Genomic DNA, 27,007 nt, shown 5'->3' on the forward strand with positions numbered 1-27,007 from the left:
AAATGAGACTTTCTTTGGCTTAGCCAAGAGACATTCTTTACAAATAATGTCAGTGGGCTTAGTGATCTTAGGTAAATCTCTCACAACAAGTGTATTACTGGCTTTTACAATGTTATCAAAATTAATGTGACAAAATCTTCTATGCCATGACCAATTGTTGTCAACTTTAGCTACCAAGCATGTTGTTTCAGTGGAATTTAATTGAAATACATTACCTCTGGTTCTTATGTTAGCAGGTCAAGTAGTTTTCCTTCCTTGTTTTTGATAATGCACGTGTCATTACCAAACTATAGTTGGTAACCTTTGTCCACAAGTTGTCCAACACTTAGCAAGTTATGTTTTAGTCCATCAACAAAATAAACATCATTAGTATTTGTTTTACCATCTAGTGTGATAGATCCAATTCCTGTGATATGGCAGGTTGCATTGTTTAGACTCTCTGGCAATTCCTCCATCATGGCTTCTAAATTTGACAAATTTTCTCATATCACCAGTGATGTGATGTGAACAACCACTATCAATGATCCAATCCTTCCTTTCAACTTGTGAGATCAACACACTTTCTTCTCTAATTTATTTGTCAAGATCCTCTTCCTCTATAGCTACAAATCCTAATTCATCTTCACTTTTGCTTTGATCAAATTCTTCTTCTTCTTCTTCATTGGTATATAAACAATTTCTAGGTCTTCTAGATTTGAATATTCCCTTACACTTTCTTTCTCTCTTAGGACATTTAGATGCATAATGACAATATTAGTTACATGTCCAACATTTAAAGATATTCTTACCGTCCTTTTCTCTTTCCACAAGAAGAGCCACTCCTTCTTGGATCTTTTCCTTAACAGACTTGCCACTGCAAGTAATGTCTCCTTGTGCTTTTGTGTTCCTTGCTAGACTAGGTTTAATGTAAAATGTACTAAACGTTGTCTCAACTTTTGCTAATTCTCCAGATTGTCTTAGATCAAATTCTTCAGCTTCCAATCTACCAAGCAATGTTTCTTTGGTGAAATTAGTGGTACAAGGTAACATTACCCAAATCATTTGTGTTATTGTCTTGAAAGGTGGTGTTAGATTTTTCAAGATTTTCCATATTACTTCATCATCAGACTTATTTCCACCAAGAGATGTGATTCCTGCAACAATCTCAGATATTTTGCCAATACAGGTTCTCACAGTTTCATCTTCCATCATCTTAGCATCTTGGAATGCGAAATATAGATTTTGTAATCTAACCCTTTTTGCATGTGTATCACCCTCATAGTTAGCTTCTAAAATTTTCCAAATTTCATAAGATGTTTTGAGTTGTTTTATCTGGCTATTCTCACTTTCAAGTAGAGTAGACAGTATTGCTTCTCTTGCCCTTATGTTGCATATGAATACTTCTCTTTGTTTGTCGGTACAACTTTCAAGGTTGTCTTCTTTTGCAATGTTTTTAGATGCCTTAGTTACAAGCGAATATCCTGGACCCATGCACAGGAGATGAGTCTCCATTTTATCCTTCTAGTTGTCGTAGTTTGTGCCATCAAATCTCAGACTTTCCTTCTTGAATAGATTCGCCATGGATCTCCCAAAGTTGTTAAACTTTTTCTTCAAAGACCCGAGGCTCTAATACCAATTGTTAGAAATAATAGTCCACCAATATAACTAAAGGGGGGGGGGTTGTGAATCAATTATATAACAATCTGAAACATTTATCCTCTTAAACAATTTCTAGCATTCAATCAAAGTAAACAACCATAAAGAGATGCATACACAGTTACACCAGATATGTTGACTAGGGAAACCCTTGATTAGAGAGAAAACCCTGGTGGGAATGATGCTCATAAAATGATGTACTAATATGAATATTCCTTGTTAGAGGATGGACCATGTTAGGAGTCTATTACAACACTTAGTACAAGAGTCCCTGTTAGGAGACTTTGAATCCCTGTTAGAAGATTCCAACCCTGTTAGGAGTTGTGGAAGGCAGCTAAACCCATTGTCCAAACAACTTCAGGATCAGATCAACAAACTCATTGTCTAATTGACCTTAGTAATATTTCTTTCAAAATAATAGATGTGTGACAATCTTTTGCTTCTTCCTCGTGTCCAGTATGTCATACTTCTTCACCTTCATATCATATAATTAGGCCCGAAACTCTGTAACCATCAATAGTAACCCTTAAGGTCACTTACATGCATTAGCAAATCACTTTGCTCTGCTGCTTTCAAATTCACAACTCTTCTCTCCTCAATGATCTCAATGATGATGTCTTAAAACTCGAAAAACATCTTTCCTTTATACCACACTCAATATTAAATCCTTGAGTGGGCTTCACACTTTATCATCATACGTTAATTAAATGAAATACACATTTAATTAATGTTGTCGGCTCACAGTCATACAAACACTTTCACACGTGTGACTTCTGTATATGTGCACTCTCTGACATCATCACCGGTCAGTATACTACCTCCAGTTAACTGCGCGACCCTTTATATCACTTACAATGAGCTGTATCAATAATATAGTAGGAATTGCTTTCCTAGTGCTCTATTTTCATGTGGTTCTCTGTATATCAACAATATCTTCTGTACACTATCGATTCAGGTTTTGCGCACTTGCCCAAGTGACAAATACATACTATAGTATGTGCTGGTAACTTCACATAATAAGATAAGTAATGTATTTTCATAAATACAAAAATCACAGTTTGCTGCTCTGTCAGTCTTTTACAAGTTCATTACTATGTTGTCATCAATGACAAACATAGTTATATATACATCATAACAATGTTCTGCAATACTCCCCCATAGCATCAACATTCATGCTAACATACCATTTTGTAAAAATTTAAATTAAAAAAAAAAATCTAAGTGAGTGCAAAATAAATAAATGAAAATACGCAGAAATATACTAACTTTTTTATATTCATTTTCTAATAGATATCTATCAACATTTCTTTCGATAATATTTTATAAATATATCTATACTAGTTAGTAATATACACATCAGAAAAATATTTAAAAACTACTGTATGAATTTTTTAGTTGATCTTTCATTCTTTTATTGTTTGTGATTTGTTTTGAGTAATGATTTAACATGTAAGTAAAGTGGGGAGCCATCTTTAAACATAATAGGCACTTTATTTAGATTGTCCTAACAATTTAAGCACAATGTTGAAAATTTTTGACACTCAAAATTTAGCTATTAAAATTTAATTTATTTATATAATTATGTTTATAATAACTAATTTACCTTTTTATTTAAACTATCATTTTATATTTTATATTTTCTTTTATATAATTTTTATAATATGTAAACTATTTTACAAATTGAAAAATGAAATCTATTTAGGTCTATTTTGATTACTACTGTTTCTTCTCCATTTTCTAATCATATATACAAATGACTCTTATGACACATACATAAAGTACAACTACTACTTTTAAAATGAATTAGGCTTTTACCACTAAGTTAAATTAAACGACATGAATAAAATCTTTGATTTTTTTCAATTAGAAAAATGTAACTAATATACAAAAAAATAATAAAAAATGGTAATATCTTATTGTGATTTTTCTATTAGCATTTAACTCTATAGTTTTTGAGTCAAACTTATTGTCCCATGTTTCATGGCTAGAGATTCAACGTGAATCCGTCTCTCATGAGAATAAATGGAACACTTAACACTCATAAGATCGATCTAGGTGATGTTCACAGAGGTGAAGCACTGATACTTCTTGAAAGGTCATCCATTCCAGTACTACTCCATAACTTGTGCACGCTTAACTATGGAGTTTCCTCCAGAGTAAACCTTATGACTCAAAAACTACACTTAAATATTGGTAGAAATATCACAAATTGACTTGATGTGAAATGATCTTCTACTTGTTGGACGTGTCTATCCTCCTACAAAGATGTACAATTGACCAATTTTCAAAAGATCAAAAACAACATGAATTTTTTTGAAAATTTGCATAGTTTAACCACAAAAAATTTGAAAAAAAATAAAAAATGGTGCTTTTTTTTTTCCCCTGATGGAAATTAATTAGCCTACTGTACAAAAGAGACTATATTTACGCTGATGCATGCTTTTCCGTTGACGAGAAACGGAGCGTTGTCGGGAATATTTTTACCCACGGCACGTTTTTAAATAAACAATAGTGTGGGACGGAAAACTATGGACGTCTGGGAGCGACTCAACCATGATTCGTAACGGTTGATTTCCTGAAAGCAGGTAGAGCATTTCAAATACGGTCGCGTCGATTAAAGATTCGAAGACCGTTTTAGGATTTTTCGAAGCAAGGCGATGGCAACATCTGTAGCATTTGCGCAGGCATCCTTGTCATGCATCTCCACAGCAAAAGGAACTAACAAGTTATCCACCAGTATCTCTGCAAGGCATTCTTTGAAAACAATCAATTCCCCAAAGGTTCAAGGTGGGTGCATACCTTCAATCTCTTTGTTTTTCATTCCAAGTTGTCTGCTAAATGTAGCTTTAGTTAGCTTTTGCCAGTACAAACACATTGTGCTTCCTTGTTTTCATACAAATCATATCGAATCAATTTCTATGAAACTACGAGTTCAATGCACAGAACCGAGGAGGGCAGAAAGCAGCATGACTAACCAAAATCCACTAGAACACAAGACATCAATAGTCCTATTGATTTCCGTCACCAAAACTAGATTGCTGGACTTGATGCCAATTTTTTATTAGGGTTTCACTTTTATCATCTCCTCCGTTGGGTTTTGGTATGGAGGATTTCAATAATTACCTTAAGGATTCCATTCATCAGGACTGAAGCGAATGGGCATTAAGAGTTCATTACTAAATACTGTTGCGACAATCCATCCCATGCTAAGTTAACTCTCTCTTACTGATTTTTCGGATACCGTTTATCTAGAATCTCGACTCCAGTTATCTTCAATGGGCACGAGCTGGAGTGTTATAAAAACTTTTTGCTTGTTCTGGTCATGCTGATTCTAAGGACGTCTTTGTTTTATATCTCAAAACTGAATTGCAAAGCGCAAGATTAAAATGAATCCCAAACACAAACAGAAATAGATCTGAACGAAAAGGGCTAGCGGTATACAGGCTATATTTGCGTAGTAAATATTGGGCGATGCTGCGGGACAACCTGAAGCACACTCTGTATATTGTGCTCAAATGCAAGCCAAACTATCGCTAGGCAAATATGCTTAATTGTCTATTACATTTTGTTTAGAAGTTCTAGCTTAAGAAAGCCTTTGAATTTGACGAGGTATGTTTCTTTCTATGGGTGTGGATTATAATGTTATCATAACTAATGGAAGGTAGATAGATGTTTATGGATGCAAACCATGTTATGCTAATCCTTGAAAATGAAGCATGATAAAGTGCTTTGCTCTATTCTTTTTTTTGATGCAAATGATTGAATACTGAAAGTATAAGAAACACAAAGTACAAAATTGCTACTAAGTATAGTGTTGAAAATGCACACTTCTCCCCATGCTTTATGCACACTTTAGTGTCGTTCACTCTAGACATTGGGTCCTATATCTACTTTTTTTTGAGCCCCAAATTCCCTAAAGATGTACCGACCACCCATCTGAGACCTATATACCATCAACACCTGATTCCCCTTAATATGTGTTGATTCATGGTTTTGGAAACTAGTGAGCATCAGTCTTGCTTGCCAATTTGATTTCCTTTCTCCTGCCAATGATTATCAAAACTCTGACTCTAGTTATACTACATTCTTGAATGGTCCATTTGCTCTAATTTGGTTCATTTATGGATGCTTTTCATTTTTTGATGCAGAGCCTCACCTTGGAAAGCTTAGGAGGAAATCAATCACTTGACTAAGTTGCATCAAGGGGCACATACACCTTCAGGAACAATTAATAAACTTCTTTCAGATTGTTAAACAGCTGATTTTCTCAATACCCACTGAAAACTGTCATGCGACATGAACTTTCTTGACCTCCTGTCGCCACATTTCGGTTTCCTGCATCAACTTAGTGCAACCCGACCACTTCCTCATTTATATTAAAATACATGGATGCCTTGGTCATCTGCAAATACAAAAAATGGAACAACAAACTGATTGCAAACTGATTATTAATCAACACAATGCTATATAACCTGTAAACCTCAAATCTGAATATTATGTCCAAATCTGATTTTTTCTTTGTGCCAAATTAGAAAGAAATCAGAACTTTCCAAACACCCAAATCTGAATTTTGTATCACTTGACAATTTTAAATACCAAACTCTTAGTACCCGATCACATTTTCCATGCTTTTTAAAATCATATTGAAACCAATTCCTTGGTTGGAAAATTTGGATTCTCTCCATATCATAAAATGGAATGCCAAATCGATAAACTTGAAATCTTCGATCAAATACTAAATGAACTTTTCCCAAAAAATACATTAAATTGATAACGTGAATCATAGAGAGTATATAAAAAACAGAGAATGTAATAACATAGAACTCTAAGATTTATTGAAGATTTAAAAAAAAACTACAACTATCACCATGACTGTCGACAGCTAGAGGGTGGAGATAGATTTTACATTTTGTTCTTCTTCCTCTGAACTCTCTCTTTCTCTCTATCGATCATGTCCTTTTTATAATTACTTTTGGGCAGTTACAAATGACTCTTCATATTCTTATCGGTTGCATGATTCTTTGGATTCCTTTTCAGTTACAAAAGATTTCTCATTACATTTGGCACATCCATCGTGCATATTTCTCTCATAAATAAATATTTTCAACATTATAAAACTTCTGCATAATACTTTCTGCAACCTCCTGTCGCAAAACTGTTGTATTTTACTGATATTTCAGGTTGCCTTCCTGTTGCCATCAGACTTCCTATTGCAGACGTGCTCCTGCACCATACTCCCAAATTTGAAAAGTTTCCATGTCCCATGGAAACGTGCTTGACTGAAACCTGCAAAAAAAAAAAAAAAGAATCTCTACCTCTTCCTCTTCACTTTCTTTCACATCTCTACTAAACCATTTCTTCAAACTCAAATTCTCATCACTGAAATCTGTAATGGCTGCCTCCAAATGTCCACTTCTTCAGTGCTACATCTCTCACACACAAACAACTTCTATGCCTCACCTAGGAGTTCCTTCCATGCCTCTCTCCCCAAGACTTTTGGCAAACAACTTGGACCTCCTTCAAAGGCCCTCATGGTAGACCTCCATGTCCACCTTTTGCAGCGAGTGAACAAAACATTTGCAACCAATAAAAACTCTTCTAACAGAAATTAAATCAGAAAACTCTTCCACTTCCCAAATCTTTTACTCAGCTCTGATACCAAAAATGATGCAGAGCCTCACCTTGGAAAACTCAGGAGGAAATTAATCACTCAACTGAGTTGCTTCAAGGGGCACATACACCCTCCAAGATCAAACTAAAAATCAAACTCAACAATTTATTGACTTACTCTCTTTATATATATTTCCATGAGAACCTGCGGCATTAATGGTTATTGAGAAAATCAGTTGTTTAACAATCTGGATGAAGTTTATTAATTGCTCCTGAAGGTGTATGTGCCCCTTGATGCAACTTAGTTGAGTGATTGATTTCCTCCTAAGTTTTCCAAGGTGAGGCTCTGCATCATTTTTGGCAAGGCCTTCTTGCTTATTGCTTCTCTCTTTTTGTGGCCCTCATACCACTTTTCTACTCTTCACATGCCGTTAACCTATGCTAGCCTTAAGTCCTTATTTCTCCATTTAGACTTCCAGATTTTCGGGATTTGACTAGGGACTCAAGGTTAAAATTCAACGAATAACCTTGGCAAACCTTTGAGTGCACACACGGTTCAAAATATTTTTCTCACACTTAACACTCACACCCATAGTGTAGGATGCACACACATACGAACATCTAATCTACTTGGGTCAAAATACGAGAAATAGGAGTTTGACAGATGCAAACTCTTAATCCAAAATACTATTTTTTTTACACTAAAAACTTTTATAGACTGCAACTGCATCATTCATTTTTGCTAGCATCTTAGAGCGGCATAAAAGTAGGTGGACAGTCACAAAACAAAAAGTTTGAGCTTATAATAGTCAAATGTGATTACTGCCCAAGGAAGGTCATAAGCGCACTTGTCAAATACTAACACTTGGAGAGGGTCACAGTTGGTTATTTACAAATTTGGAGGGTTGCAATTGTTTTATGGAGCTTCCGAAACTAGCACGCATTCTGTGTTGAAAATAAAAATGTAGCTGCGAGAGAGATCTTACCACTTGAGAGATTACAAACAAAATTCTATTCTACAATGATTCATGGTTATCTCTGCAAGAACACAGTGTTTTTTTGTTATCATTCATGATGTCCTTAATTAAGTATTCTTTGCTACATCCTCTTGCTATTGTGCGATGCCTTCGTGTGCTCACTTCATTTCCTATGTGTGTATAAATTCATATTGAAATGTGATGCCATCGGGTGCATATTCAGTGTAATGGTATGTAAGCTTTATGTTCTAGTTTTATATGTTATTTCATATTGTCTACACTTCATTACTGGTTTCAAATGGTTTGTAAGCTTTATATTCTAGTTTTATATGTTATTTCATATTGTCTACACTTCATTACTTGGCTCAAATATTATTTGTTATAGATGACATGACATCCTTCTCACACTAATCACATTGTGGATATGGTGGTCTCTTGCTTGTGATGAAGTGGCAGTAGTTTCTAGTGGCAATTTTTGTTTTTTTATTCATAATGGTGAAAGTTGTAGCATCAACTAGAAGCGTTGGGGTGTATGAAGAGACTTTGGTCAATTCATTTTGTGCGCATATTCTTCTTTCAAAATAGCTTGTCCTAGCTTGAGTCTTGGAAATTCTGGAAACAAGGTGGTCTTCCTTAAGGTCTAGTATGTGCATCTACAAGAAGATCTCTTGTATCGAACTTGATTCAGCTGTCTCTCCATGTGTATGAGCAGCTTATTATTAAATACTATGGTCTGTGATATATTCATTAATTTCATTTTGAGGATCGAATCCTGCTTGAGGACATATTATGTTAAGAAGTCTGCTGATTGAATTCTGAAGATTTGTTAATAACAGAGTATTTGTAATAAGCTTCAAGGATCTGAATACAGGAATTACTTTTGTGTGGGCTGGGTTGTTTCCCTCGTTGAGTAGGGTTTTTCCTAGGATAATTGCATTGTGTTGTCTAATTGTTTTTGTACTCGTAAAAAATGTTATATCATTAATTCTGGTTCAATACTTAACATGGTACTAGAGTGGGTTGAAGGAATTTGATCCAGAACCAGAAGTATTTTGCACTTGTGTTCCTTTATTTCTACTTGATAGATGGAGGAAGTGAAGCAAGCCAATGGTCAACTACAAATGAAGTTAGATGCAAAAGAGGTGGAGCTCTGAAACATAGCTTAGATGATGAAGAGAGCCTCAGAGATTCAAATGCAAGCTAAGGCGGATTTGAACACATCTGAACACCCAGACACAGCAGGTGCATGAGTTATGGGCATAGTTGAACAAGTTATGGGCATAATCGAAGGCTACTACACCTGCACCACTAGGGATGCACCCCTCTTCTTCTTAGTCTTGTTTTGATGTACTTAGTTGTTTAGTTGTCTCTATTTTGTTGTCCAAAGACGACTTTTCTTTTGGGGGGATGATGTTGTCGGCAAAAGTCTAAACACAGCCAATGGGATTAGTTCGTGGCTGAAAGGTTGCGTGACGGTTGAGTCACCCCTTTGGGAGATATATGTACATCATCCAAATTGAACTATGAATCATCATTGTACTCATGATTAAAGTGCTATCTTGTTCTGTGTCATATTCTAGTCTCTTAATGCAATAACTAGTTGTTTACCCTGTACGGTAAACAAACCTCCCTTGTGTGAACTAGGAAAATTTACACTTTGACTATAAATAATAATAGCTATGTCAAAACGTGAGGAATTGGACATGGACTATATATTTTGTGCAAGCAAGAGCAAAGGCATGTGTATCCTCATCAGCTTGAATAACAAGGCATAGAAGTGTCTATTGCATCTGGTGAAATAGTCTTTGGGACTCTGCCATGGATTTTTTGGCAATATATTTAATGGTTTGGTTGAGTCTCTTAAGGATGCAAGGGGATGCGTGTCTATATTAGTTGCATATTGCATTTTTACAGTGTAAGAATGGGGTTCCTTGTGGTGTTTTGTAAAGATCTGTTAATACTACAGAGCGTGCTTTTACTTTTTGTGTCTTGATACCTAACAGTCATGCTAGGTTGGTAATGCATTTCATAACAAATATATCAGTAGGGTGTTGAGTATGCTTATGAATGGTATTACAGTTATGGTAAAGCTATGAAACCCATTAATGGGTTGGGAGGAGTTCAAGAGATATATGAATGGTTTTATATTAGAAATTAGGGATGGCATGCTATTAATGCAACCTGTATAATTTCTAGTTTTCATACATACTCCTATCTGTATGTCATGCCCAATTTGAGTTTTAATTGACCAGATAATTACGTCAAAAACATTTTTTTATCAGTTAATTTTTTAACGTGCTTTGATTGCAGCTACTCCACTACAGTCAGTTTCTGTCAGAAATGCAAATCATTGGAGAAAATCTAATACATTGACTGTTTACGCTACTGTTCGACAGCTAACAGGATCCATTACAAAACCAGAGGGCCTTCGTTTTGTTGTGGTAATTGTATTGCCTCATCTGGTCTTTTTGTTCTATTCTCAAATGCTATTATATGGGATTGGAGTGGTGCTGTAGAAAAGTTATTGGTGTTTTGTGTGTTGGCATTTCAATTTCCTAATCTTTGATAGCATCTGTTGATTCTGCTAGGTTGCTGCTCGTTTCAATGATATTATAACCAAACCTCTTGTTGAGGGTGCTTTGGAAGCTTTTAGAAGACATTCTGTCAGAGAAGAAGATATTGATGTAAGTCAGGTCCAGTCGAATTAGAGTTTTGAATGTAAATGTTAAATTCCGCTTTTAAATAGACAATGCCTGTCATAAAAGGTCAACATGTATAGAGTTGTTTCGATTTAGCGTTCTTAGATGATTGCTGATATTTTATATCTACTGTTTTAATTCTTTACTCTGTGCAGGCTATGCCAAACTGTCATCAGTTTCCTCTTGTTGAACAAATTTCTGTCCTCCTAAAGAGAACAAACATTGATTTCTGCAATAATTTTTGCTTGTTGCAAATAGAGTGCATCTATAACAATGTTTATGAAGCTCTGTTTCTATGCTGGTAGACCTATATCATTAGGCTTCCATCTATAATTGTGTTCCAGATACATTTCCTAAGCTTAACAATATGTAACGGCGCCTTGTTGAACAGGTGATCTGGGTTCCAGGAAGCTTTGAGATCCCCTTAGTTGCACAAACTGTGGCAAAGTCAGGGAAGTATCATGCAGTGATATGCATTGGTGCTGTGGTATATATCTTTCTGATTGCTTCAATTTCCTTTCACTTATTAGGTTGGAGAAACAGTGATTATATTTTCTTTACATGAGTATGTTAGGTTCTATTTCTCTTAGCCATATGTTTAATCATTGGATTTATATCAAATGCCAAAGTTCTTTGCATTTTTTATTGGAAACTCTGCTAGTCATGAATTTGATGTCGAATTTGCTTTTTCCCCTGTTTGTTGCTGAAAATTAGCCTCAAAGAATATCGACATAATTTTTTTGTTAATTTAAAATTTCCATAAGAAGGGTGAGATATATACAATTTCAAAACTCTGTATAAAGAACATCCTACAAAATTAAATTTGTGGACGAATTTGGGTAATGCAAACTCCCTCTGCATTCTTTGTTTGCTTGCTAGGGCTTCAATCACATTATTTATGTTTTACCAATCTGCTTGAAGAATCAATTTCCTTAGTTCTATGTTCCCTTTAAAGGTAGAAATAACTCTCTATTGTGAGCTTGTTGGGGTTACATTTAGAGGCTCAGTCTCTTTAAAGTTTCAAGTTGTCCTTGGAGGGATCCATGAATGCTCCTTCTTAGGCTTATCTCTATTCTTTTGTCATCTGTAACAACTGAAGTGCTAGAATTGCATCTGTAATGATCAAACTTTAAATGTACATTGGTGGAAACCTTCTCACTTCCCAGAAGTTTAAAAGCCAGATGGTTTCCCGGAATGCGTTTGATGTCATCCTTCAGGGCTTGCAGATTCTTATTTTAAATTTGAGTTGATTGATTGATTGTATATAAAATTGCAGTTGTGTTTAGTTTAATAGGAAGGATTGATTAGTAAATAGTAAATATAGGATATTGGATGTCAATGGGAAGAAGTTGAACGGTGTTAAGTACTTGCTACTACTTGGCTTGAATATACTTCCTAGATTTTCAAATTTGTAGTTTCTTTGGAATCTCAGAGATTTTAAATCGATCATCAAGGGTGAATCTTACATTAATTTCTATTACATAATATGCATGCATGCCTTTGTATGTGCATAAATAGCTTGTTTATGGTTGCTCTATACTTCTGCATTAAATATATACCATCTATGCATTAAAATCTGTGTTCAAAATATTGAGGAGGTTGACTTATTCAGGTAAGAGGTGCTACTACACATTATGAAGCTGTGGCGAATTCTGCATCATCAGGAGTACTTTCGGCTGCTCTTAATTCAGGTTGGTAATTTAACATTTTACACATTTGTCACTTTTATTGATTTATTGCTTCCTTCTATCATAAGCTATTCTGGTCTATATTTATCTTGTGGAATTTTTTAAAATTGTCCTTGAATGTTTGGGATGGTTATATTCAGTAAACAACATCTTCATCTTTTCAATTGAGGCTATGGTAAAAGAATGATTTAGGAGACAAGATGTACAAAATCTATCTGAAGGTTAACACACTTCACTGGGCTGGCCGCCTATGGCTCTGCATTTACTGCCTAAATGAATAAACTTATAGTATTATGGATTCCTGAGTAGGCTATGAATGTGCATGTTACCGACTTGCTGAAGGACAAAACCCCTGCAAACTTAAAGCAAAACAGAGGTCACAACCAGTCTATTATGTTCAACAATTTTCTAATGGAAAATATCTTTTACTGTCCTTGAAGGTTTGATGGTACATCTATTTGATAAATGGGCATTTATCATGTCGGCCTGAGAATTTATGTATCTATGTATGTATCTATAGGCCAGCCTATGCCCTGCATTTAATGCATTTTACATGTTCTTAAAGTTTTGACAGTACATATATTTGATAATCTGTCATTGATCACCTTGACCTGATAAAAGATCTATTTATGCATCTAGATAGATTGATAGATATCAATTCGGCAGCCAGCCTACGGCGTCCTGCATTTACTGTTTAAATAAATAAGCCCATAGCTTTATAGAGTTGAAGGTAGACTATGAATGTCCAACTCGCAGACATGCCTAAGGACAAAATCTGACCCAACATTTAAAAAAATAAAGTTGCAATATGACCCTACATTTAAAAAAAAAAAGTCAGCACCGGTTTATTTTGTTCAACAATTTCTTAGGGAAAATATTTTTAATATTGCTTACATCTCATCCTGAGAATATATATTGAAGAATAATATACAAACTGAAAACTGACCTGAATGCGATAATACTAAATAGTTGGAAAACTCACCAAAGTCAAAAAGTCACCAAGGCCTGAAAAAATATTCGGGAAAAACTTGGCCAGTTTTTGGTAAAAACTCGGAAACCTAAAAATTCCTTAAATTTAGTTAGAAATGCATTTGTTTTGCAGAATGCAATGAGAAGATGCATCCAATGATTCAATAAGTGAGAACACAAAAGAAACGAGCTTAATTTAGATATATTTATCCACAAGGTGGGTAAACAATCACATTCTCGTGAAGAATACTGATGGCTGGAAGAAAAATAGTAAATAATTTATATAAATCTAACAGTAAATACATCATTACAAATGCATCTTCCTCTTCCCAGCTCTAGTAAAAACTAAGGGAGAGGTAGAAGTAGAGTGTCTAGTTCTAGAATTCTATAATGGGCATGATTATGCATCCTCACTCAGTATGTCTGACTCAGTCAGTGGTTCGTCCTCCATCCTGGATGTACTTCTGTCTCTAGCTTCTCTTGGTACTAGCAATGACTACTAAGTCAACTCAATGTTATCCAATGTGAACTAAATCCAAAGCTGTCGTCTGTAGCCCACCTCTCCAAATCATTGATGTCATCCTCTTCAAAATCCACTACAAATCTGCCTCAAATGTGCTTATCGATAGAAATCAGTTTGCAAGTGTTTGAGTACACGTGTTTGGAAGACTATTTCCCCCTCAGCAAAAAACAAGTGGAAAAATGAGAAATGAATTAATTCGGGCCAGTTTTTGCCTTTAAGTGCAAACTATGACCGAGTTTTTAACAAAAGCTCGTCGAGTTTTTGGCAAAAACTCGGCCAGTCTTCCCCAAAAATTCTGAGAGTTTTTGGTGCCAGCAAAAGTTGTAAAAACTTGTGAGGCTATAAAACTCTGGCCAATTTTTGCAACTCGGCCAGTGGTACATCTATGCTTCTATGAACCAGGCAGCCTATGGCTCTGCATATAGTACTTAAATAATTAAACTTGTAGCTTTATACAATCTTAGGTAGGCTACAAACAATGAAGCTATGGATTTACTGAAGGACAAAACCCCGTCAAATGTCAGACAAAACAAAGAGCACAAACAGTCTATTTTGTTCAATAGTTTTCTCGCAAAATGTTTTAAAATTGTCCCAGAATGTTTGAGTCTTGAGAGTTATTTTATATGTAATATTTGGTAAATAAGATGTTTATCACTTCAAATGATCAAAAAATAAATTTTAAGGTTTAAATATCAGATAAAAGAAATAAATATACAGAACTGACTTGAAAGTCAGCATAATCAATATTGGCATAGGCTAGCCATCAAACAGTCTATGGTCCTGCATTCAGTCCCTAATAGCTTAACACATGGCTTTATGGAATCCCAGATAGAATACAGACATCCAAGTTACAAACTTGTCTAAGCAAAATGCTCTGGATCTATGATAAAATACAAAACACATCCAGTTATTTCATTCAGCAGTTCTCTTGTGGAAAATAATTTTAAATTTCCTTTGAAGGTTTTGAGAGTACATTTATAATTTTATTTGATAATTGAGATGTTGGTCACTGAGACCTGATAAAATACACACACACACACGAATGCACATGCACTCTCACATGTACACACACAAACTTGCATACATGTGCACACACAACACACATATCATGCTGATTAATTTGCCGATGTGGGTCACATATTCTTGTAGAAGCTCCACATCCTGGTGTATCTCTTGTTCCCCATCTTAGAAATAGGATTGCAAATTCAACACTCAGGGAATTAATATTCTTTTTGATGGAGGTCATCCACGAAATCATTTTGGCTACCTGATATGGGAGCACAAGCCAACGGCTGAACCTCTTTGGCTAAGAGCCAAGGACTAAGGGGTATCCGTTCTGCCAAATTTGCCTGGGGCATGATCCCGGCCTCATCCCCTTTTTAAAGTTGGAGCCTTACATTAGCAATACTTGATCCCTGGTGGGCTCTTTAAGAACCTATCAAATTCACCAGTAGACCAAGGGAATTAATATTTATATTTTTTATTCAGCATGCAAATTTTCGAAGTACAGTAACATGCAATTCTCAACAGTGACTACTGCCACTTCCATCTTCAAATTCAGGCACATATTCTGTCTGATTTGATTAAAGTTCAATCCAATGGTAATATTAATATTGTTTGTCACTGTTGCTGGCCAACATTTCCAATACACCGTTAATGACATCCTGTCAAACTTCTGTGGCCTAACGAAATTAGTTGCAGTTTATTCGCGCTTGCTGGTGGCCGTGGAATAATTGAGAAGTTGAGACTGGGGTGACTGATGTGAGAGTTCTCAGTAGAACATCACACAATTAAACTGGCATCACAATTAGCAAAAGCCATTTGAGGAAGAGGGAAGAAAATAGGAGAGCATTTAGCTGAAACTTGTATACACCACAACATGTCCTTTCTATTGTGGGGAAATCAGATCATCATATTAATTAGAAACAAACCAAGTTTCTGTCATCGTCAGTGTTGATTGTATTATTATAATAAATTTCTTTAAACTCATTGGTAGTGTAATGATATGGAGAATACAATGTGGTAATTTGACTGAAAACACAAAATGAGTTTATATTTCTTGCTGAAGAAAAGAAATCAAGAATTTATGTGTGCTTAGCAAGGTCCACTCAGCCTCCTTGTGAGCATATAAATTTTTTTCACAAAGGTGCCCCAATTCATGGGTTTTATTTGAAAGCTTCAGGAATCAATCCCTCTTTGATCTTTCATGTAGCTTAGCTGTTTATTTAATTTTTCTAATTACTCATAATGCATATGCAATTGAGGTAGAATCAGAAAATTGATTTGAGAATCCATACCGAGACTTGAATGTCTTTGCTTCCTTTTTGCATATAGTAGTTAGTAAAAATGCAGCAGGAGTGGTTTTTATCCATGGCTGAAAGTCAGATCAAAATATTGCATTTTCAAAGTGAGCTTTTCCCAAGCTTATAATTTTGCTTTAACAAAATGCCACCTGTTGTGTAGTAAAGTTTTTTGTTTAAAGTTAAAATAAGGTTAGTTTCTAAGTTATTTTTAGCATTTTGACATGTGCACCTTGAATAAGCATGTGCGGCTACCATATAGAATTGTACGTCAACATGCTTTATGTATTGGTAGGTGCTTACTATTAGCTGGTACCTCCTTACTTCCTTTTCAAATACTCACATTCAATGTATGAACTAAAACTAGATCAAGATAATAGAAGGATCTAGCCTAGTCTTTATTGTTGAAAATCTTTCTTCTTCCTAATATTTTTAATGACCAATTCTAGCACCAATTCTAGCAAGAAGTATGACTGAATGGAACTATTAGGGTAGAACATACATAGAAGGACATTGAGTGATCTTGACAGTTAGGGTGCTGATTCATTCATAAGGAAAGCATGTAGTTTGAATCTCAATTGATCATGTTTTGTGTAGTTGTTAAAGGGTGGTTTGGCCATGGGCATAACCATCCCATATAGGGCAAAATGGCAGAGCCAGTGGGTTTTTTGAAACTTGAAGCATTTCAACATTCAAACTCTTTGGTTTTGGCTATAAAAGACCTTTGGAGTCCTCTCTAATATTACTATAGTTGGCGTACAATGCCTATGGTTATGTTTGAGAATATTGGTTATCTGTTAATGTATTCATTGTTCATATTAAGTATGTTTCCATTGTCAGGGAGTTATAAATGTCGGATGGTTGATGCTTGTGTTCCTCTTGGCAATCATACAACATAAGGGATTCTTGGGGTCTTTGTGGATTCCACCACCATTTTGTCAAGGGTTTTCTCAACAAGCTACTCCTTTTATATGCTTGACAAAGAAGGGTGCATTTGGAGCTGTACTTGATTTTACTAGGCTTAGTTTATTGAGAAAACTCTAGTATTGCTTCTGCACTTCTCCATTCACAAACTTGCACTTTTTTGTTCTGATTTTCTGATATAATTTTGCCTTTAGGTTTGATTTTAGGCATAAATAGGGAGCAACGATTTGGTTTGAATAACTTTGAATCTGCCTTTTCCTTGAGTTTGATTTGAATCTGCTTTGCTCATTTGATTTAAATTCGTCCTTTATTCTGATCATATTACCTTTTACTTGCTAATGTCTGCCTTACATTTTTTTAGGTTTGGAAAAAGCCCTCTTAGTGGAGACGACACTTGATTTGTATTGATTCAAATTCTGATTTAAATTGTCCTTTAAATTTGGAATTCATACCTTTCTCTGCTCTTTTTTGCATTGAAATATGTTTGAAATGATGAGGGATTGATGGCTTTGATCTCCTATATGTATGACGCTTTTATAAAAAGGTGTGACCTTATTTGATTGAAAAGAGCTGACCCTAATTGTTAGGATTATTTAGACGGAAAATAATAATTACATGCAAATATAACCAATAACATAGGAATAAAGCACACATAAATTGAACAAAAGACAAAGATTTAACATGGTTCACCTAGTCCCTAGGTTATGTTCACCAGACATTGAGTCAACTATTTTTATCCAGTGATTCAACTTGATTACAATCTACAATCCATTGCAACTCAATACCTCTGCAAGAAGTTACTAATTTATCATACATTATATAATCCCTAACCCTAAGCCATTTTATATAAGACTTATGTTGGTTACAAAATTAGGGCTAGAATATGTCATCCAATAGAAAACTAACTCGCTTTTATAATAATAAAGTCATTTTTGGCCAAGACCCCACAAAGGGGTGTTGGCCCTTGACCCCATAATGGGGTTGCTGCTCCAAATCCCCGTAGAAAAAATCTAGGGGGGAACTGTGCCAAAGGAAGTCGGAAAAAATTAACCTCTAAGTTCTTTAGGTTCCACATAACAACACTGATAGTGTTTTCTACGCTTTCTAAACTTGTTCTCAATTAGGTCGGCTGGGCCCAAATTTGAATCCTCCTTGCCCACATGAAAATATATCATTGTTTCCACATTTCGATCTGCATGCCCAGATGTTTATTGTTGTTTGTAGCTTCTTTCTAGATTTACATCCAACACCAAATAGCCGCAATGCTTGTTTGGTCACTATATAAATTCACTTAGCTGTTCTTCTACAAGTACAGTACCCTGAAATGCAGATGTTTTTGTTTTTTGAGAAAACTGTGAGTTCATATGATAGCACTGGGTAAGTCCTAGCTTAGTTGTCTCTCATTCTTAGTGGCAGTCAGCAAGTAATACTCTGCCAGCATTAAAACACTACATCCTTGTAAATACGGCTCCAATGAAGATTGATAGAAAGCTCAAGACTTCTATTTGCTGATGCCTCACAACTCCTCATATTTGAAAGTTGAACCGTGGGCAACTTAAATCAATTAACACAAACACAAATTTTACCTTGTAGCTCTAAACTAGATCCAAGACCATGTGTTTCAACGACGTCAAGATTGACAACATAGAGGGTTTGAGTCCTCCAAGCCCAAGAGACATATTCTCCAAAGTTTCACAAGCTCATTCAATCTCCAAGCATAACCAAGTATGCTGAAAGAGGGCATTTCCGTCTCTTTTATGACATTTCCTAAGAACTTTTTCGCTCACATTGACAATGTGCAATAAACTAAAATCACCTTTTGTAGCTTCCCATGATTTTGGGGGTCTTGCTCTTATTTTTTATTGTGTTTTGCTCTTTTTTCCTGCACCTGCTGGCGAGAGTTTTGAGCTTGGGACTCGGCGAGTCTCTGGACTTGGCGAGTCCACATGGACTCTGCCAGGACTCGACTGACTCTGAGTCCAGAGGCCATTTGCCTCGGAAAGGCTGACTCTGCCTCAGATTCGTAGAGTCCCGTAACTATGGTTAAAACCCATTAGAGAAGCCTTCATGTGGCAAAACACAAGACTTTGCATGGTAAAACAACACATGCAAGAACATGCAACTCACAAAAAGCACATGGAACATTTGAAAATCAAAGACGTTTGCTCAAATCAAGAAAATTCCGCAATCAAAACCCTTTACTAGACTCCTGCTTCTCAATAATTTCTTTGAAGATGAACCACTAAAGTTTCATAAAATATCTCCAATGAATTTATTTTAAAAAATTGAAAAACAAATTTCTGAAAGCATATTCTAGATTAGAAGAGGTTTGAATTTTTCCTTAAAAAATTGCCAAATTTTATGAAATCCCTTCCACCTGCTCTAATACCACATTATGGTAAATTGATATTTTTATATTAAATAGAGGAGATGAAAGCTCCTTATAGAGGTTTACAAAGACGATGTTTCCTAAAATAAACAATTATGAACTAAAGACAAAAATAGAACTACCTAATAAACTTTAAAATTTAGATTAAATTTCTTACAGTTTTGATCTATCTATGTCTTTCTTATTTTCAAAATATGATTCTTAGTCACTGTACTTTCTTGCAGATTATAATTAGAGTATTGAACTTGATTGAGAAATATTGGTTATGAATTTCAAGTCTGTATTCTCTTCAATGATATTCGATCTATAAGAGCAGAACATTAATTGGTTACAAGGATGCTCTCTAGACTGATCAGGTTTGAATATAACTAAAGTTTGTAGAGGCACGCCAATGAATAGATCGATCAGGTTTGAATACAATTAAAGTTTGTAGAGGCACACTAATGAATAGACATGCCTCCACGTGAGTGCAGACATGTCCATTTATTGGCATGTCTTCACTCTAACAATATATTAAATTACCATTGTTTCTGCCAATTCAATTAGGCAATAACCAAACCCTTAACTAAGGCAATTATGATCTGCGATATGAACAGACTTGGGTTTGTCATAAATATGCAACATTTTCTGAATTATTGATTTGTAATCGATACTTATAATCTGTAATATAAATCGATCAGGCTAGATCAATAGATTCAGATTTATACTTGAAGATACATATCATATTTAAGTGCATCCTAATATAATAATTTTGGATTCTAATGTGTATGTGTATATGTTAATTTAAACAAAGTATATTGATATGTATGCATGCATGTTAGATAGTTATATTATCATCCAATTTTTATCTGAATGAAGCTATTGTATCAGCTGAACCTCTTAGCTAGGGAAAATAAAGAATGTATCCAAGTATATCACAATAGGTTCATCTATTGTGAGAAGAAATATCACGTATCTCGTGGTATCCGAGGATATAATATGCTCAAGAATATCAAGTCACATGACATTCTTCTTATATATCAACTGTCATAGTTGATAATAGTAGGATTTAGGAGCTTACCAAATAACCCCATGAGCAGTTTTCTGAGCCATATTGCTTCTCTTGCTCCCATAGAGGCTCCAATGTATTTGACTTCCATTGAACTTTGTGCCACTGAAGACTATTCCCTATCCAAGAAATCATAGCTGGTCCCAATTGAAGCAACATTTTGATGTGCTTTTCCGATTGGTTATACTTCCAACCCAATTTGAATAAGAGTATCCATGTAGATCTAGGTCAACATTTTCATATTTAAGACCATATCCAATAGTACCTTGAAGGTACCTCAATATATTCTTTGCAGCAACAAGGTGTATCTCTTGTGGTACATAAAATGGCTTAAAGCATTCACTGCATAACAAATTAACCGGTATAGTGTTAACTAGGTACATCAGTAATCTGATTATCTGTCTACAGTAGGACCTGCAAATCTAGATTCTGCTGCTGCTTCTTTCAACTTATGTAAGTTGGTTTCCATGGGTTTAGACATCGGTCTACAATTTACCATCCCAAATCTCTCTAAAATATCAATAGTATATTTTCCTTGATTCAAAAGAATACCATCAGATTTCTGCTAGACTTCCATTCCAAGAAAGTAATGTAAAATGCCCAAGTACTTCATATCAAATTCTGAGGCTAGGTCCTTATGTTGGATAATAAGGTGATCTTCCCATGTAATTAGCAGGTCATCAACGTATAGGATTAGTATTAACTTTTCACCTTTAATAACTTTAAAATAAAGATTTGGGTTTGCACCATTCTTTGAAAACCCTAGTCCCATAAGATAGTCATCGATGCTTTCATACCAAGCTCAGGGAGCCTGTTTAAGTCCATATAGGGCTTTCTTCAATTTGCACACGTGAAACTACATTATGAATCACAAAACCTTCAGGTTGTTTTAGATAGACTTCTTCAATAGTCAAATTCAAGAATGTAGCTTTCACATCCATTTGGTGGATCTTCTAGTGTTTAGCTGCTGCAATAGCCATGACTGCTCTAACAGAAGTATATTGGTGCAAACATTTCTTCATAATCAATACCTTCCTTTTGTGAGAACACTCTGGCAACAAAATGTGCTTTGTGTTACTATTGCCATTTGCAACATGTTTGATTTTTGAAGAGCCATTTGGAAGAGACAATATATTTCTCATTAGGTCTAGGTACTATATCCTATACTTCATTTTTCAAAATGGATTAATATTTTCCTGTCATAGCATCTTTCCATACTTGAGAGCTTCTGTTACACTAGTAGGTTCTGAGTCAATGATTTCGCTCATTAAGGCAAAATAACTAGAGAATTTGTTGGGCCTCTTACTTTCTCTGAAGGTTCTTTTGGGTGCTGCATCATTTTCAGCTTCCACAATCATCTTTCTAGCCCAGAGTGGTCTCTTTTTGTTGTTGTTACTAGGATTTTCTTCTGGATACCCCCTCTGAATCTTAGGAGCAATTTTGTTTTCATTTATGCTTTCTTCTAGATACTCCCTCTAAAACTGAGGAGCAGGATTTCTCCATATCTTTAGGTGAATCTTGAATTTCTATCTCATCAGAGCTCTTTGATCTCTTGAGGGCAATGTCTTCTTCAAAGATGACATCTATACTCAGTTCTATTTGTCTCTATCCATGTATGTAAATCCTTGTAGACTTTTGAGGTTTCACTATAGCCTACAAAATTTCATTTCTTTCTAGAAGGCTCTAAATTTGACCTCCTTTAGGCACATGGATGTATATAGGGCAATCAAATATTCTTAAGTGACTAATGTTAGGTTTTACACTAGTAAAATCTTCATTAGGAGTTTTATTATCCAAGTGTGAATGAGGGCATCTATTTTGATTGTAGACAATTGTCCTAGATGCTGCCCAAAATGAGGTTTCTAAGTTTTGTTCATATAACATTGCTCTAGCAGCTTTTGCAATATTTCTATTTTTCCTCTTAGCAACATCATTTTGTCGAGGATTATAGGGTACAGTAAACTCCCTCTTAATTGCGACATTTACATAGAACTTTTTAAAAGTTTCTAAGGTGTATTCCTTCTCATTCTCTGTTTTCAATATTTTAATTTTCTGTTTGGAAGGGAATTCCATAAACCTTTGGATTCATTTTGAGTCTCTACATTTAAGAATTATATCTAGTCTTTTTAGAGAAGTCATCCACAAAAGTTACATAATATATGGATCCTCCCATGGAGGGTACAAACATGGCTCCACATTAGTCAAAGTGGACTAATTCTAATATATTGGCTCTACTCAAACTATTTTGAAAAATTACCTTAGTGGTTTCCCTAAGGCACACCCTTTGCATGCCCCATTATGCGTTTGATTTAGTTTGGGTAGTCCTGTTACCAATTTTTCCATTCAAGTTAGGGCTCGAAAGTGAATATGTCCTAATCTTTGATGCCAAATCTCATTTGAGTTAGAAGTCCCATGGATGAGGGCTTGATTTGTCTCACTGGAAAGTTTGTACAGGCATCTGTTGATGTCAGTTTTGTACCTCTACATAACATATAGTGATTAAATACTTGACATGGAATATCAAACACTCAATCCCTCTCTTGAAAAGTAAATACTCATGAAGACATGAGAAAAACTCCAATGTTCCTTACACCTATGGTTACTAACTCCGTTATTTCAATGTGATTTGCTGGTAATCACGTAGGCAGCTTTACGTTGTTCATTTAGAGATAACTTGGACTTTGGTGTGATGGTGATGAATCTAGCTTTGTAAAATATATGAGCACCAAATGATGTTGATGGTGGTGATGATGGAGGGTGTGTTCAAATGACTTATGCCTTCCTAACTTTTTTAGAATGAAATCTGACTACTCAACTACTTGCTATTTTACTCCTACTCTTATAAATGGAAAGATTAGCAAATGGACGGGGATCAAATCTGAGGAAAGCTAACCAGTGGCTTTACTTCCATAGATGCAATAATTCAAGAGAAAAAAACTAGATTACCACGCAAGGCTTCCTTACAAGCCGCTAGGATGCTAGTGGCCTAGTTTATAAATCTCTATCAAACATCCACTAATATCACCATGCAGCTATCCATCTACTCTTACTCAACTTTCTCAAAATGAAATCTACTTTAACAACTTCAAAGGAAATCTAATTCTAACTATTGGAAGTAGAAACCATGCAATAACACCAAATGTTCTTAATCACCATGCAAGTCACAACAATGATAAAGAGAGGCAATTTTGGTATTATCTTAAGCAACACCTTTCTTCAACCTTTTACAAATGAGGGCAAATGGCCTTATATAAGGCCACAATTACAACCAACGGTAGAGATTAAGAGGCAAAATCGACGATCTAGATTGGATCCTAGAAACTCTAATTAGGGTTGCTACCCCATCGGCCAATGAGAAGACGCCACCTCATCAATGGATCAATGAAAAAAAGGAAAAGTGGTAACCAATGAGAAGGCACCAAAATGGTAGCCAATCAAAATCAGACACCTATCCTACCCAAGAAGAAGGAGAATTTGCCACTTGGGCTTACATCAAACGATCTTCTAATATAGTTCTACCCTTTTCTTTTATCTTTTTAGCCAAAGTGATGAACTTCGCTACCTGTCGTTGATTTCCTTCGTGAGAGGGCAAAGTGTATGCTTCATCTTGAGCTCAGCTGAATTCATCATGTTGCTTGCTACTTGCAGTGTTTTCTCATGATCCTTTTCATATTCTTTCGCATATCCAATAAAGGCATTGAGGGAGGCAAGGGTGCCCAAATGTTTCTTCTTGATGGCAACCTTCCCCAACTCATCCAATCTTGATCCAAATTCTGTCTCATTGACGTCCCCCTCTCTGATATCTTCAAAATCAAGTGCAGCCCTAACATCGCTCAACATGGTTGAAATGGAAGTGTCAACACTTGCGCTGTGCTGTGCATCTCATTCTGTATCTCTTCAAGTATTCTCAATCTGATAGTCAAGGCAACAAACCAAGACTTCATCGTACTCATTTCTCCTTCATCTACCAACTTGGCTCTTTCCAAATATTTTTCCGGTAGCTCGATAAATGCCTGTAGCCTAGGAATGGCTAAGTCCTTGACTGGAAGGAAATCCTTCCACTCACCTTCAAATGTTCTGAATTTGTCTCTAATAGCCACCAATGACCTGAATGTCGAGATAAAGGAAAGTAAGAAATTTCACCCGTCTTGAATTGTATCATGGATCTAATCCTTGACTTCGTGCAATTGAGCCAATATCTCTTCTGTGTTGCTCCCACTGTCTTGAGGAAGGGCTGCTTGGTGCAACTATTGGATAGGCTGACAATATCTCCAATTCCTATTTTCAGCCTCCAACTTTACAATCCTTTCGTTTGCCTTCCTCAACGTTTCTCTAATTGAAACTACGCCTTCTTGGATCTCCTCACATTCCATGTCATCTATGATTCTTTCCAAGTTATGCTCTACTATCTCATATTCCTGAGCTACAATCTCATCCACTGCCTCGCTAACCTTTGGTATAGCTATCTGAACTTTTCGATGACCATCATTTTCACTCCTGATTACCTTTGCCACCGTTTTTGCAATTTGTTTCTGTTTCTCGCTATCACCCTTTTCCACTAACCTTTGGATATCTTTAATTGTTCGGACAGTCACCACCTCACCTCTAGGCATAAGCATTTGCGTTAACCATAGCGGTGCCGTGCATCTCCCCAAATTTGGATTCGGTTCGACTAGCAAAGCATTACCAACGACCTTGGGTGCCTGGCTTATTTCCTTAGTATCAATTGGCTTATCTTCTTCTTCACTAGTGACTGTCACATCATCTCCATGTTGGTTCTCCGAGAGAGGAGAGTATTCGGTGCTGTGACTGTAACCACTTGATTCTGAATTAGAGCGCACCTCTATCGCGGCCCCTTGTCCACTCGTATTATCCTCTTGGCTTCTTGCCTCAATTATGCTCTCCCTTGACGGTGCTGCATTCTGTTTCTTTGTTGGAGGTTCCTGATGTTCTTTACTTTTCTCAACCTCCAAACATCTCTTCTTGCTCTTAACTGTTCTTTGTTGCTGGCTATTGCCTTCACCTTTCTGTCTGATTGACTCTACCGGACCTTCCTCTGGTTTCATTTTCTCATAAGGCGTACCTTCTGATTTTGTAATTGCCTTAACTTCTCATTGTATCATGACTTAGTGTGCAGATCAACTGTCTTTGTAACTACCTCTAAGGAAGGATTCTGATGATCATCCCAATCTACTGGACCTAATTCTGTTCCATCCACTGTATCATAATCTCCTCTTAGCACATTTTCATCATCTTCTAGTTGATCGGGAATACCAAGGCCTCTCCATCTGATTGGTCTCATCATGCCCATTGACAACCTTGAGAAAGCTAGCTTCTTTAGATGAAAGTCATCCTATGCATTGGCCCAAAAACCTTCTATAGTAGGAATATGTTTGAATGTATTTCCGTGAGATGCCTTGATAAGACCATTAGGATCGAATCCTTGTCTTGCTCTATACCATCCTAAATGATACCATTCTAACTCTTTCATCGCAGCTGCAAAGGTGACAGGATTGGGGCAAGTATCATTGCCTATTCCAAATGAGAAGGTAATCCCTATCTCACCTTTAAGTTTCATCATTTTGTCATAATGCTCACGTTGCCTAGCCAACTCCATCAAAACTACCTTGTCGGGTGGGTACCTTGGAAGCCTCTTGGGACAAATTGTACTTCCTGCTACTCTAATAAATGTGAATTGCGATAATTGGATGAACCAACTCCCATACTTCTTAACTTTTGCTTCCGCTTCCATTGAGAGCCTTCTAGTAGGTGTCCCTTGTAATATCATTATCGTCTTCATGGCAAAGGCGTCATAAAACATTTTATAATCTTTGGTGTTGTGCAAATGAAACTGTGGATGGCACGCATGCACCAAACATTGCCCTGGCCCATTGCCAATCACTCCTAAGGCCTTAAGTCTAGGATTTTCATATAGTCTTGCAAGCAAATAGAAAAGATAGGATCCCATATAGAATTGCTTTTGATTTTGTACTGTCCTAAGTTGCAACTCTAAATTTTTGCTTATAATTTTAGCCCAATCAAATTTTCTCTTTCCACTTTCAATTTTATCAATAAAGTACATCCAATTCTCGAATTGCATACCTTTAGCCACGCCCATGATTCGGCTGAGAAGCACAATTAGATCGCCGTACTCTAATTTGAAATTTGACTTGGTGAGCCTTGACGACTTGGTAACTCCCTTCTTGCCTTCGTGTAACCAATTCTGCTTTAGATGAATGAAATAA

The 27,007-nt window shown here is 35.9% G+C and overlaps 1 protein-coding gene across 2 annotated transcripts in view; it reads left to right on the forward strand.

The window, feature by feature from the left end:
• Positions 1-4,163: 4,163 nt before the first annotated feature.
• COS1 (6,7-dimethyl-8-ribityllumazine synthase / DMRL synthase / lumazine synthase / riboflavin synthase) overlaps positions 4,164-27,007 on the forward strand; it is a 74,611-nt gene continuing 51,767 nt past the window's right edge. For both annotated transcript variants that reach the window (XM_089826655.1, XM_089826656.1), the window contains exons 1-5: positions 4,164-4,422; positions 10,533-10,663; positions 10,811-10,906; positions 11,313-11,408; positions 12,534-12,612. In XM_089826655.1, coding sequence (XP_089682781.1) covers positions 4,293-4,422; positions 10,533-10,663; positions 10,811-10,906; positions 11,313-11,408; positions 12,534-12,612 — 532 coding nt within the window. In that variant the 5' untranslated portion in view covers positions 4,164-4,292. The remainder of the gene's footprint in view (positions 4,423-10,532; positions 10,664-10,810; positions 10,907-11,312; positions 11,409-12,533; positions 12,613-27,007) is intronic.

The sequence above is a fragment of the Cupressus sempervirens genome, chromosome 4 (assembly GCF_028749045.1).
Source record: "Cupressus sempervirens isolate cs-2001-9-10 chromosome 4, ASM2874904v1, whole genome shotgun sequence".
In the NCBI taxonomy this organism is placed as follows: Eukaryota; Viridiplantae; Streptophyta; class Pinopsida; order Cupressales; family Cupressaceae; genus Cupressus; species Cupressus sempervirens.